Source organism: Lepus europaeus, chromosome 11 (genome assembly GCF_033115175.1).
Source record: "Lepus europaeus isolate LE1 chromosome 11, mLepTim1.pri, whole genome shotgun sequence".
Classification (NCBI taxonomy): domain Eukaryota; kingdom Metazoa; phylum Chordata; class Mammalia; order Lagomorpha; family Leporidae; genus Lepus; species Lepus europaeus.
This window is the reverse complement of record NC_084837.1, coordinates 40,128,386-40,142,718: the sequence shown is the minus strand read 5'-3', so window position 1 is coordinate 40,142,718 and position 14,333 is coordinate 40,128,386. Positions and strand designations below refer to the sequence as shown.

Genomic DNA, 14,333 nt, shown 5'->3' with positions numbered 1-14,333 from the left:
CACACATTACTTAAAAACAAAAAAAAATAGCCTCTATCTCTTTAAACAAAAATAAGGAAAATATGTATTACTTACATGCTAACTTATATTCACATTTATTCACTTTTTCACGTATTATATTTAAGGCAATGGGCTTTTTAATGATGTCATAGTAATCTGGTACCTGTAAAACAATTCAATATCTCTCCATATAAAAATTTATTAGAAATTAATAGTCAAATAATATAAAAATAACTTAACATTCACTTCTGAATACTATTATTTTATTAACATCATGTAATTTTTTTAAATCATGTTGTAGTAGTCTATTTGATACCATTAAAATTTACTGTAGGGGCTAGTGCTGGGGCATAGCGGGTGAGGCCACCGCCTATAGTGCCGACATCCCATATAGGCACAGGTTCAAGTCCCGGCTGTTCCACTTCTGATCCAGCTCTCTGCTGTGGCCTGGGAAAGCAATGCAAGACGGCTCAGGTCCTTGGGCCCCTGCACCTGTGTGGGAGACCTGGAAGAAGCTCCCAACTCCTGGATTAGGATAGGCGCAGCTCTGGCCATTATGGCCAACTGGGGAGTGAACCAGCAGATGGAAGACCTCTCTCTCTCTGCCTCTGCCTCTCTGTAACTCTGCCTTTCAAATAAATAAAATAAATCTTAAAAAAAAATTTTACTGTGAAAAGGAAAAAAATTATGGTTTCGCTCCTGGTTCTCTTATTTGCTACAGACAGACACATAAATAGTTTTCCTTAATGAGTATTATATATATAATTTGCTATTTAGTATTAATTAATCCTTGACAGTCTTGCTCTAGAAATCTCAAAGAATTCTGATGATGTCACTTTTTCACTGAGAAACCTTCAATTACACACTGAAGAATAAGAGCCTGTGTAAAACAGTCGTGTCTGAGCCTCTCTAACACAACCTCTGCTCCATTCATACTTCCTGCCATTCCCTACTTTCTCGTTGCTGGGTGTTGAATTGTTCTGTCTCCACTTCACAGCACATCACATTCTACCATACAAATACCAATAATCACTACTTCCTCACCCTCACTGTTGTTACCTGAGAGGTTGATCTTTTACATCAATGTCTCTGTTAAGTGTGATCTCCGGCCCAGGGCCATCAGCATCATCTTGTTGGAAATGCCAAGCATTCCAGACCTAATGAATCAAAATCTTTGGGGTGGGGCTCAGGAAACTATGCTCTTAAAAATTAACTAATTAATTAATTTGAAAGAGAATGAGACAGAGCCTGCTCCCACCCACTGGTTCATTCGCTAAATGCTTGGTGCTGGGCCAGGGCCAAAGCTGAGAGCCAGGGACTCAGTTACCTGAGCCATCACAATTGCCTCCCAGGGTGTGCATTAGCAGGAAACTAGAATCAGCAGTCCAAGCCAGGTATTAAACCAAGGCCCTCTAATATGGAACATGGGCATCTTAGCCAGTGTCCTACCCAGTGCAGTAGGCCAAACACCTGCCCCAGAAATCTGTCTTTTAACAAGCCCTCCAAACAATTCTGATGAAAGAGACAGTTGAGAATGTTTTATGTAAGAATTAATGTTTTATGTATTTATTACTGTTTGATGTAAATTAATGGGACTTAGTTCAAGTAATTCCATTCAGTCACTGCATAAAACACACTGAGGTTATTTTAGCACACTGTCATCATTTGTAGACAATCAGACACAGAATTAGAGGGAATTGAAGAGACTTCTTTCTGACTCTATTTTTCTCCCTTCACTACAGGAACCACACTTCCAAGTGGTTTCTTAAAGGAAAGCAGTCAGTACCCAGTGTTTTGAGTATGTCCAAGTCGCCCTGCAGACCAAAGCAGATAACACACACGAGCATATTTTATAAGACACAGTAATGATATTACCTGGATTTTAGAAACAAGTTTCAGAAAAGGCCAACTGTCATCATGCCGCACCAGTTCCACAACAAGTTGTTCAAAAGCAGACAATTCATGGACTCCTCCGTGTCTGCCAGAACTCCTTCGATTCAGCGTCACAGGAGAGGACTCTGAGTAAATAGTTAAAACACTTTTGGTGATAACAAAGCAACATTGGATCACCACAAGCTAAACTGGACATAAAACACAAACAAAATTCAAAGAAATTTAGGGTCTCTAGACACTGAGATGTCAACTTATTATTATTATTTTTTTTAAATAGGCAGAGTAGACAGAGAGAGAGAGACAGAGAGAAAGGTCTTTCTTTTCTGTTGGTTCATCCCTCAATGGCCGCTGTGGCTGGCGCATTGTGCTGATCCGAAGCCAGGAGCCAGGTGCTTATCCTGGTTTCCCATGTGGGTGCAGGGCCCAAGGACTTGGGCCATCCTCCACTGCACTCCCGGGCCACAGCAGAGAGCTGGCCTGGAAGAGGGGTAACCGGGACAGAATCTAGCGCCCCGACCAGGACTAGAACCCGGAGTGCCGGCACCGCAGGTGGAGGATTATTAGCTTAGTGAGCTGTGGCGCCGGCCACTAATTTTCTTAAAGACAAAAATTCACACTAGATACTGTTTAAAAATCTTAACATATTCCAACTGAATTACACATTCATTGGGAACAGTTTATATAAAGAACTAATACAAAATAAAAATCCAATATTAAGGTTTTTAAAAAAATATTTTTATTTATCTATTTGAGAGAGAGTTACAGAGAGAAAGGTCTTCCATCCACTGGTTCACTCCTCAAATGGCTGCAATGGCCAGAGCTGGGTAGATCTGAAGTCAGGAGCCAGAAGCTTCTTCCAGGTCTCCCACATGGGTGTAGGGTCCCAAGCACTTGGGCCACCTTCCACTGTTTTTCCAGGCCATCAGCAGAGAGCTGGATCAGAGTGGAGCAGCAGGGATATGAACTGTTGCTCATAAGGTATCCCGGCGCTGCAAGCAGAGGCTTAGCCTACTACACCACAGCACGGGCCCATGATCACTTCCTAAAAATACTAGTGACCCCTCCCTCAAAACTAGTATTTTAGATGGGAACCTTATCAGATAACTCCATGTAGCTTGTCTAGGTGATGATGAATATATAGGTTTTGAGGGAGGAAAGAATGGAAGAAAGTGAAAGTGTTTTAAGACCAAACACCTCCATTAAAAACAGAACACTAGAGGTAGGCATTGTGGCATAGTAGGTTAGGCTGTCACTTGGGATGCCTGCTTCCCATACTGGAGTGAAAGGGATGGAGTCTTGCCTCCACTTCCAATCCAGCTTCCTGCTAACATGCACTCCAGGAGAACAGCAGATGATGGCTCAAATACTTGACTCCCTGTCACCCCCATGGGAGACCCAGATGGAGTTCCTGGCTCCTGGCTTTGGCCTGGCACAGCTCTGGCTACTGCAGACATTTAGGGAACCAGAAGATGGGCTTTTTCTCTCTCGACTGCTCTGGCTTTCAAATAAATAGATAAAAATAAATAATAAACTAAACTAAAACAAAGCCACAAGGCTGTTTGGCAAATTTACTCCATTACTCTGTCACAGCAGTGGAAAGACTAGTAGCTCTGTAATTCTCCCAACAGCAGTTCCTTTAATGAACATGACGCTTCAGGTCAGACTGCTCGGATCTTGGTGAATGCCTTTAAAAACGATTCAAAGTACCTCATTATGCAGTATCTCCAAGCTATTCAATTTTCTTAGGTAAGCAAGAGTTTAACTTAGAATTCTTCGTACCTGCAGATTGTCTTTTCCTGCCCCGTCTCTTGGATTCACTATCTCGGAGACAAAGTTTTGAGGCAACATTGAAAGATCTCGACTGTTCATTCGTCTTTGAGGCAATGACTCTTAAGTTAGGGATGCTGGGACTGTTTTCTGGTCTATTGTTAGCACTCTTCCTGTCTCCCCGTTTTCTACGAGGACTCAGCAGTTCCACAAACACATCTGCCTGCAGTGGGCCATGGCTGTTGCGAGTAGAACGACTGGCAATTCTTAAAGATTTAGTCTCTGTAGGTGGAGCAGATTTTACCTTCCTTAGGTTTCTACCAGTAGTTTTAGAATAAAGAGTTGCTTTGGGTGTACTTTGCTGACTCCTTGAAGGGTATCTTCCAGGATCTTGTCGTTGGCCACGACTTGAGAAAGAAGAGTTAAGTCTCGCTCTTGTTTTAATTGGCAATCTAACTTGTGGTCGTCCTCGTTTTGGTGGGCTATAAATATCATTTGAAAGCACAATTATTGTATAGAATAAAGACACAAATATGATTACTTCTATTCTCCATGTTTTATTCAGCCAACACATTTTACATAAATTACTTCTTCTATACTTATTTCTTTAACCTTGGGGACAACAACTTTTCAAAGAAATCTAAAGTGTGCTTTTCCTGTGTTTCTGTGAAATACAGAGAGTATTTAATGTTTTCTTGGAGATCCCAGGACATTACCATGAAAATTAGATTCTAAATTATGGTAACTTATTTATAATAAATAGAACCAATAAATAGATATAGTCAATCATCTTGAAAACTTAAGAGTAATAAAGTAATATTACAATGCAATTTTTGTGTCTCCTTTTTGCTACAGGAGACAATCACTTTTCATTAACACGGACACTGAGGTACCCTAATCTACAATTTCAGTCCATGGCTGCCTCTCAAGTGGGTTTTAACCTGTGGCTCCTGAACACCAAGCCAAGAATCTCTTTGCTATCTTCTGACTGTGACTATAAATTACAAAACTAGATTTAATTTTTAATTTGTCTTTAATTAAAGAGACAAAACGACCCCATTAATATCTTTTACATGTCTCCCCTGAACTTCTGGTTTGCCTAGAATATTAGCAAGAATTCTCCAAATTCTTTATTATCTTTGTATTTAACACAGGACAGCCTTTGCAAGCTGCAGGGAAGGTGCTCCAGCCGGTTCGCTGGTACTTAAAACACCTTGTTTAAAACAGAGTGGGCAGCTCTGTCTTTACTTATCCCCTTTGGCCCTCTGTACTTTGGTGGTTCTAGGTTGCCCTTGGTTCACATTCACTTTCCTGATTCCAAGAAAAGGAGGTTCAGATGTTTAAAAGGCAGGGTTGAGGGGACGGTTGGAATAAGAACAACGACTACCCCTGCTGTGGCCACACCTGTGACAGAAAATCCCAAGTGGATATAAATGTTTAATTTACATGTGCCTAGTAGATATCCCTTCATTCTATCACTGAACAAAGGGTCAAAGAAGGGAAGACTGCCCCAGTGCTGCCCCAATAGAAACACTAGGACTCATTAGGTCTGGGTAACACAGTGTGCTATGCAGCAGAGCGCTTGACTGTACGGTGTTATAGAGGTTGTTTCTGGGGCTGACATGGTAGGAGTACAGGATCAAAACACAGTGTACTTCATGACTCGTATCACTCTGCCTCTGTAGATGGCCAAGATCACCTATAATCCCATCAGAATATTTTTGAAAAAGCCAAGGGTAACTTCAGGTTGCTTTATTACACATCAGTTTAAAGAAATTATGGACCCTCCCTGATCCACTTGCATTTGAATAGCCAACAGACTAACTAATTAAGGCTATGGACTCTCACTTTACTGCATGTTAGGACTTACCTGACTTCTTCCTCTTCTTGAGAGTCATCTTCATCTTGTTCTACCTCATACTCTTCCTCCTCACTTTGACCCTCTTCATCATCATCATCAACTTCATCATCCTCACCTTCCATACTGTCTTCCATTTCTTCATCACTTTCCAAGGATGGTCTCTGTCTAGAGGAGAGCCTTCTAGAACGCTGCTTTGGTCGACATTCTGGACAAAACCAATCTCCTTCAGGCACAGTCTGAAAAAAAAATCAGGTAAATGGTCATTAATCATTAATCATTTACCACGCAAAATCTCAATGTCTCCATTTTACTCTGAGAAGAAGAAAAAAATACCTTGAGCTTTGGTCGAACACAGTAGGTGTGATGACCCCGATCACAGCCATCACAAAGTACCATGTTCTCAGCATCACCTTTCTTTCGGCATATCTTGCAACGAGCATTCAGAATAGACTTAGACCATATCACACTACGATCCAAGGTGGACAAGTGCAGAAAGATTTGGGACAGGCTAGCAGAGGAAAGGAGAGACTCTCTCCAGCGGTCCAGGACGGTTTTATAAGAACGTCCACTGTCACTGGCATCTTAAATGAAAAAGGAAAATGATTAAAGTTGCGAGGCAAACTTAGATATCTCCTTGAACTATTTTATTGGAAGGTTAAACAGATACGATTTTGAATTTCTTTTCCTAATAGTTAACAAAAAGACCATGCTGATTAAAAAAAAAAATCCATGTTAAAGAAAATATTTGCTGAGCTCCATTTTGTTTATGACATAAGGAATTATTTAAACTCATAAATCAAACCTTGGGGATTTCCATAATAAAAAGGGAAAAATAACTTAAGCAATGTGTTCTCAATCTAGTTTTTTTTATCAAGTCTTGATCTACTTTAGAAAACTGGCTAAAAGTGATTAGAAGTAAGTTACGATTCATTTGAGTCAAGTATGTCACTTCCTCATTTTCAGACTGAAGATAGATAAGATTGTTCCTTAATTTAAATATCAAACATGTATGAGTTTTAGGGTTGTTGATAATATTCTGAAATTAGATAGTGGTGATGTACAATAGTGTACAATAATAAGAACCACTATATTGTATACTTTAGGAATTATTTTCAAATTGAGGTAAATAAAACATTGTTAATATTTCCCAAAAGTAACTTTCACCACTAATATTTTTAAAGTTTTTATTTTCATTTTATTTAAAAGGCAGAAACAGAGACATAGACCTATCTTCCACTCAATGGTTCACTCCCCAAATGCCTGTAATGCCCAGGACTGAGTCAGGACTCTGGAACTCAACCTGGGTTTCCCATATGGGTGGCAGCTGTCATAAGCTGCCTCCCAGCGTGCATTAGCATGAAGCTGGATTGGAAGCAGAGTAGCTGAGACACAAACCAGACAATCTGAAATGGGCTGCAGGCATCCCCGATGGTGACTCAACTCCTGTACCAAATGCCTGCTCCAGCACTAATATTTATGTAGAAATATTTGAAACTTTGTTATTCACGGCACCATATTTTTTGCCTTCTGGGTAAAGAATGATGAGTCATTTGACAACATACTATTAACTTATAGTCAGCCTATCATTTTACCCTGGGCATGTGATTCCCATTTCTATCTTTACTACTGCCACCACTTTCGTTTTCCTGAGAAACATTTCCTTACTTTTCAAGGGCCTACCACATCATGTCAAAATTCTGCAGGGTATGTAAGGCTCTATACGTGCTCTGGCCCTGTAATGCCACATTTCATGCTCTTATCATCCAGTAAAACCTCCTGGGCAGCAGCATAAAGGTTAAGAGAATGGGGGCTCTGGAGTCGGTCTGATGTGAGGTGTTACTCAATCCCTCTGTCTCAGGTTTCTCAAGAATAATGTGTATAGAGGCTGGTGCTGTGGTGTAGCAGACAAAAGCTGCCACCTGCAGTGTCAGCAATCCCATATGGACGCTGGTTCAAGTCCCAGCTGCTCCACTTCTGATCCAGCTCTCTGTTATGGCCTGGGAAAGTAGTAGAAGATGGCCCAAGTGCTTAGGCCCCTGTGCCTGTGTGGGAGACCTGGAATAAGCTCCTGGCTTTGGATCAGCCCAGCTCTGGCCATTGCGGCCATCTGGGAATGAACCAGCTGATGGAAGATCTCTCTCTCTCTTTCTCCCCCTGCCTCTGCCTCTCTGTAATTCCACCTTTCAAATAAATAAACAAATCTAACAGAAAAAAAAGAAAGTTGTCTTAAAAAAATGAGTAATGTGTATATATGCAGATAAGGGCAGTTGGGACCATTAACTGAGATAATATACATAAGACATCTAAAAAGTACCTGTCAGAGTATATGCTATTACTGCTGTTATTATTGCTGCTTTAAACTGTGTCTCTTACAGACAGCACTAAAAGAAATTAGTACACTAGGAGTCAACACCATAAACCAACAGATCTTTTAAACAGTTGGCGACCCCAAGCTTCCACTTGACCATTTGGTTGGTGGAGGGAGACAGACACGACATGAAATCCAGGGTCCAACCTAGGTCCTTCTTTAAAAGCTAGGACCCCAAAATGCTACCCTTCAAGAAGGATGCCACACAGAAAGAAAGGGGTTGCAAGGAAATCTACCTTGAGAATCTGTAACTACAGGCAAAGCCACAGACAGGTTTAGAACCTGAAACAAAACACAGGCTAAGGTTTTAAAGTGCTGTGGGGAAAGCAGTGACCGCGAGTGAATGGCAGAAATAAGCACAAATCTTGTAAATTTTCTCTGAAAAAAATTTCCACAGATCAAATTCTGAGGAATGAGAGTTAATAATCAAAACTCACAAGGCATATGGGGCAAAAGAAACTGTGAGAGTGGGCAGAACTCAACTTGCAGAGACTTCATTTATTAAAGCTAGACATAGAATATAAAATAATTATATTTCAGGGCTGGCTTTGTGGCACACTGGGTTAAACTGCTGTCTGCAGGGTTAGCATTCCCTACAGCTGCCAGTTCGAGTCCTTGCTGTTCCACTTCCAATCCAGCTCCTTGTTAATGCACCTGGGAAAGCCGTGGAGGATGGCCCAAGTGTTTGAGCTCCTGCCACGCCCATGGGAGATCAGGATGAAGCTTCTTGCTCCTGGCTTTGGCCTGGCCAATGCGGCCATTTCAGGAGTAAACCAGTAGATGGAGGCTGGCACCGCAGCTCACTAGGCTAATCCTCCGCCTGTGGCGCCAGCACCCTGGGTTCTAGCCCTGGTAAGGGTGCCGGATTCTGTCCTGGTTGCTCCTCTTCCAGTCCAGCTCTCTGCTGTGGCCCAAGAAGGCAGTGGAGGATGGCCCAAATGCTTGGGCCCTGCACCCTCATGGGAGACCAGGAGGAAGCTCCTGGCTTCGGATTGGCGCAGTGGGCTGGCCGTAGCGGCCATTTGGGGGGTGAACCAACGGAAAAAGGAAGACCTTTCCTCTGTCTCTCTCTCTAACTCTGCCTGTAAAAAAACAAACAGGCCGGCACCGTGGCTTAACAGGCTAATCCTCTGCCTTGCGGCCCCGGCACACCGGGTTCTAGTCCCGGTTGGGGCACCGGATTCTGTCCCGGTTGCCCCTCTTCCAGGCCAGCTCTCTGCTATGGCCTGGCAGTGCAGTGGAGGATGGCCCAAGTTCTTGGGCCCTGCACCCGCATGGGAGACCAGGATAAGCACCTGGCTCCTGGCTTCGGATCAGCACGGTGCACCAGCCGCAGCACACCGACTGCAGTGGCCATTGGGAGTGAACCAACGGAAAAAGGAAGACCTTCGGATTGGTGCAGCTCTGGCCATTGCGGCCTTCAGGGAATGAGCCAGGAGATGGAAGACCTCTCTCTCTCTACCTCTGCCTCTCTGTAGCTCTGCCTTTCAAATAAATAAAATGTTTTAAAAAAAAGTATATATGCAACTGATTCACTTTTTTCTGTTGTTTACTTTTTTTAAAAACTTGCTTCTTTGCCTGGTAATACAACTGTCAAAGGCAGGAAATGTCCTCCTTCTATCTTCTATTATGTCAGCACAAATAAACTGTTCAAGAAATGACTGATTAAAATTTTACTAATGGGCCGGTGCCTGAGGAGCCGGTATCCTACATAGGCACTGGGTTCTAGTTCTGCTTGCTCCTCTTCCAGTCCAGCTCTCTGCTGTGGCCCGGGAGGGCAGTGGAGGATGGCCCTGCACCCACATGGGAGACCAGGAAGAGGCACCTGGCTCCTGGCTTTGGATCTGCGCAGTGCTGGCCATGGCGGCCATCTGGGGAGTGAACCAACGGAAGGAAGACCTTTCTCTCTGTCTCTCTCTGTCTATAACTCTTCCTGTCAAATAAATTTTTAAAAAATGATTTTACTAATATAAAATGCTGGTGCAGTAACATGATCAACTATTACAGTTGGAGATGTCATTCTGCTCAACAGCTGCCCCACAGGAATCCCTGTGACCAAACCGTACAGGTCTCTCTGGGTGCCCTAGGTTCTCTCTGAGCCAGTAAAAGGGAAAAAATGTTGTGAATAAGTGCTTTTTAAAATAAGTAAATGGGCCGGCGCCGTGGCTCAACAGGCTAATCCTCCGCCTTGCGGCGCCGGCACACCGGGTTCTAGTCCCGGTTGGGGCACCGATCCTGTCCCGGTTGCCCCTCTTCCAGGCCAGCTCTCTGCTGTGGCTAGGGAGTGCAGTGGAGGATGGCCCAAGTCCTTGGGTCCTGCACCCCATGGGAGACCAGGAGAAGCACCTGGCTCCTGCCATCGGAACAGCGCGGTGCGCCGGCCGCAGCGCGCTACCGCGGCGGCCATTGGAGGGTGAACCAACGGCAAAAGGAAGACCTTTCTCTCTGTCTCTCTCTCTCACTGTCCACTCTGCCTGTCAAAAAAAATAAATAAATAAAATAAAAAAATAAAATAAAATAAGTAAATGGAAGTTCTATTGTTGGTCATTCTTTTCAGTAACAGCTCAAGATGCCAAGATTGACCAATGTCAGTTTTCTTTTTTCTTTTTTTTTTTTTTTGACAGGCAGAGTGGACAGTGAGAGAAAGAGAGACAGAGAGAAAGGTCTTCCTTTTGCCATTGGTTCACCCTCCAATGGCCGCTGCAGCTGGTGCGTTGCAGCCGGCGCACCGCGCTGATCTGAAGCCAGGAGCCAGGTGCTTATCCTGGTCTCCCATGCGGGTGCAGGGCCCAAGCACTTGGGCCATCCTCCACTGCACTGCCGGGCCATAGCAGAGAGCTGGCCTGGAAGAGGGGCAACCGGGACAGAATCCGGCACCCCGACTGGGACTAGAACCCAGTGTGCCAGCGCTGCTAGGCGGAAGATTAGCCTGTTGAGCCACGGCGCTGGCCCAATGTCAGTTTTCTAAGAGTATATGTCAATCTAAGAGTTTGATTAGCTGAGGTATGAAATGTAGAGAGGAAAACATTAAGATTTTGTTTCGTAAGTTTGGTCAAGACCATTTTGATTTCAAAATATCAAATTTACGTTTTCCTTCAAAAACTAAATGCATATCAGTATTCAACAATATAAAAAGATAAATCTTTACAAATATGAAATAGAAATCCCTAAAAAGTTAAAAATTTACCATCTCTCACACTAGATTGATCTTCCTCATTTTCTTGTCCTTTTTATATTTGCCTTTTGATCTTTATTAATTTCTGTTACCTAATTTCAAATTAACATAGTTGGGAATCTGTTTTCATAATTTAAGGGTTTAACTAACCATAAGCATGATCTAATAAATGATGAAATTATCAGGTTAAACAAGTTCACATATCTTACCTAAAACCATTCATCAAAATGCTTATCATCTCTAACCCAGAAAAGCTTAGTTTTATCAATGTGCTAAATCACTCGAATAAAAGGGACATATTAGTGAAAGTGGAACATGAATAGAATTCTTGTTTCTTACTTGCTTCTTCTTTTTTGTTGTTTTTCAGAAGATTTATTCATTTATTTTTAAAGGCAGCGTTACAGAGAGGCAGAGGCAGAGGCAGAGAGAAGAGAGAGAGGTTCACTGGCTCACTCCCTAAATGGCTGCAATGGCCAGAGCTGTTCTGATCCGAAGCCAGGACCCTGGAGCTTCCTCCAGGTCTCCCACGCAGGTGCAGGGGCCCAAGGACTTGGGCCATCTTCTACTTCTTTCCCAGGCCATAGCAGAGGGCTGGATCAGAAGTGGAGCAGCTGGGACTCAAACATGAGCACTGCCCATGTACTGCAGGCAGTGAATTTACCCATTACACCACAGTGCTGGCCCCTCTTACTTGTTTCTTTAAGAAACCAAAATATTTTATGTAAAACTGGGAAAATTTTTACTATGGTTAATTTGCTATACTGAAATGTAATCAGGTGAACAGGAATTTCATGTGTATTCTACCCCAAACATTCATTAAGGAGAACTTTATTTTCTCTTCCAGATTAATATTCTTGATTACCTTGCTTCAGATACTTAGACCATCTTGACCTCCTGTAGTCCCATTCAAAACAGACCTTTCAAAGGTTTAAAAATACAATAAGGAGCTGCAGCTATCATTTATTCTATTAACTTCCTATGGAACAGCAACAGAAGGCATCACTGATCTTATTAATTAATGACCATCAAAGTTAGACAAGTTGAACTTTTCTCATCTTACTTAAGATCCTAAATTAAAATTCTTTTGTATGTTTCACGGTGAAATGAATATTCTAAACCTACTATATACAAACCATCATAAGGAACGTCGTGCTTTATATATAACTTTCTTATAGGTACAAGTTGCAATAATTCCCAATGGTAAGTTTTTCTAAATATTCATAAGATGTACAGATGAAAAATAGACACATTAAATAACTAATATGATTTTTCCCTCTTGAACTTATAAACAACTTTAACTGATAGCAATTTCAGAAGTAGAAAAATAATCAGAATTGTGTTTTATCCCATACCTCTTCTAGAATCACAGGATTAATCAGTAGTAGCAATGTCTTCCATTTCTAAGAGCTGTGTGACTTACAATAACTTTAGATTTATATTCTAACAAATAATCGAATATTCACATGTGATTGTAAGAAATACAAAGAGATCCTCTGTATATGTAATTGGATTTAAGCAAAGAAAATATTAAGATATATTGAAGACTAGAAAATAAGAGTGATACAGCAAATATAGGCTTGGATTTTTTGGCACTGTGATCATACATATTTTATTTCTCACAACTGCTATCTTCAAAGTGATAAGTGAGTCATTAAGCTCATGGTAGAACTTAGCTTATAAAAACAGTTTACTAGCTACAAACTCTATTTTAAAAATAGACATTTTGGGGGCTGGGCTGTGGTGCAGCGGATTAATGCCCTGGCCTGAAGTGTCGGCATCCCATATGGGTGCCGGTTCAAGACCCGGCTGCTCCACTTCCGATCCAGCTCTCTGCTATGGCCTGGGAAAGCAGTAGAAGATGGCCCAAGTCCTTGGGCCCCTGCACCCACATGGGAAACTGGAGGAAACTCCTGGCTCCTGACTTCAGATCCGTGCAGCTCCAGCCGTTGTGGCCAACTGGGGAGTGAACCATCGGATGGAAGACCTCTCTTTCTCTCTGCCTCTCCTCTCTCTGTGTAACTCTGACTTTCAAATAAATAAATGAATCTTAAAAAAAAAAAAAAAAATAGACACTTTTGGGCCAGTGTTGTCATGCAGCAAGTTAAGCTGCTGCTTGCAATGCTGACATCCCATATAGAGTGCTGGTTTGAGTCCTGGGCTGCTCTGCTTCTGATTTAGCTCCCAGCTAGTGTGCCTGGGAAGGCAGTGAAAGATGGCCTAAGTACTTGAGTTCCTGCTACCCATGTGGGAGACATGAATAGAGTTCTGGCTCCTGGTTCCCATTTGCTGGTTCACTCCCTGAATGCCTGCAACAGCCAGGGCTGGGCCAGGTCAAGGCCAGAAGTCAGGAACTCCATCTGGATTGGGCTACCATCTGCGTGCTGCCTCCCAGGCACATTGACAGGAAGCTGGACTGGAAGCAGAGCAGACACCACTCACACCAGCACTCCAAAATGGGATGTGAGAAAGTGGTGGCTTAACCAGCTGTGGCACATCACCACTGCCCCGCCCTCCGTCCCCCACTTTTTTTTCTTTTGATAAACTTTTCACTGAAGAAAAGTTGAAAGAAATAGGGTAAGAATATTCATTTAAAAGAGTAATATCTGGAGTGAATTAGACAAATGGTGTTTAGCATTACTTTAAATAAAACTCATCTGAAAGAATTCACCTTTTAAAATGAAAACATAATCACAAGTTTTTCAAATTATTCTATCAATTTCATTATGTCAGCCACTAAAGTTCTATTGACAGACAACTTACTAGTCATTTAAAAGGTAACTAACATTTTGAAATAGAAATACATCCTTACCAAGTGGAGCTTTGAGAAAACGCCGTTCAATGCCCTGTTCTATTTGAAAGAGTGCTATGGCCAGATAATGAACCACCTTGCTCACCGGCTGTGGTGTACTTGTGTTAGTTGAGGCAGTACTTGGAGTTTCTGTTTTTATACCTAAAAGTCTACAGTGAAAACAATCAAGAGTTTATGGTACTTAAAAACAGTGTAAGGTTTTAAAAAAAACAAAAAAAAAAAAAACAAAAACACAAAAAACCCAAACACTAAAAACGTCAGCCCACTAATTTGTTCAACTGCTTTCTCTACTTGTGTGAGAAAAAATAGTTTTCTTAACCTCAGATCTGTGGTAAACTCCCAGGGAGGATTAATTCAATTAGAACAAATACTGGAGGTAGAGAAGGCATGTGGGAAAGATTCTGGAGGGGTGACATCATCATGGGCCTTAAAGTCTAAGTATTTCAGGCAGCTTCTTTTT

The 14,333-nt window shown here is 42.1% G+C and overlaps 1 protein-coding gene across 5 annotated transcripts in view; it reads right to left on the bottom strand.

Moving 5' to 3' along the window:
• Positions 1-14,333, bottom strand: part of BAZ1A (bromodomain adjacent to zinc finger domain 1A) — a 98,794-nt gene that overhangs the window by 1,335 nt on the left and 83,126 nt on the right. For 4 of the 5 annotated variants that reach the window (XM_062205278.1, XM_062205279.1, XM_062205280.1 and 1 more), the window contains 6 exons: positions 13,874-14,022; positions 5,855-6,102; positions 5,531-5,757; positions 3,673-4,142; positions 1,876-2,018; positions 76-163 (listed from right to left, as the gene is read on the bottom strand). In XM_062205278.1, coding sequence (XP_062061262.1) covers positions 76-163; positions 1,876-2,018; positions 3,673-4,142; positions 5,531-5,757; positions 5,855-6,102; positions 13,874-14,022 — 1,325 coding nt within the window. Of the gene's footprint in view, positions 1-75; positions 164-1,875; positions 2,019-3,672; positions 4,143-5,530; positions 5,758-5,854; positions 6,103-13,873; positions 14,023-14,333 lie in introns of those variants that run through there. The other variant, XM_062205281.1, reaches the window with a different exon arrangement.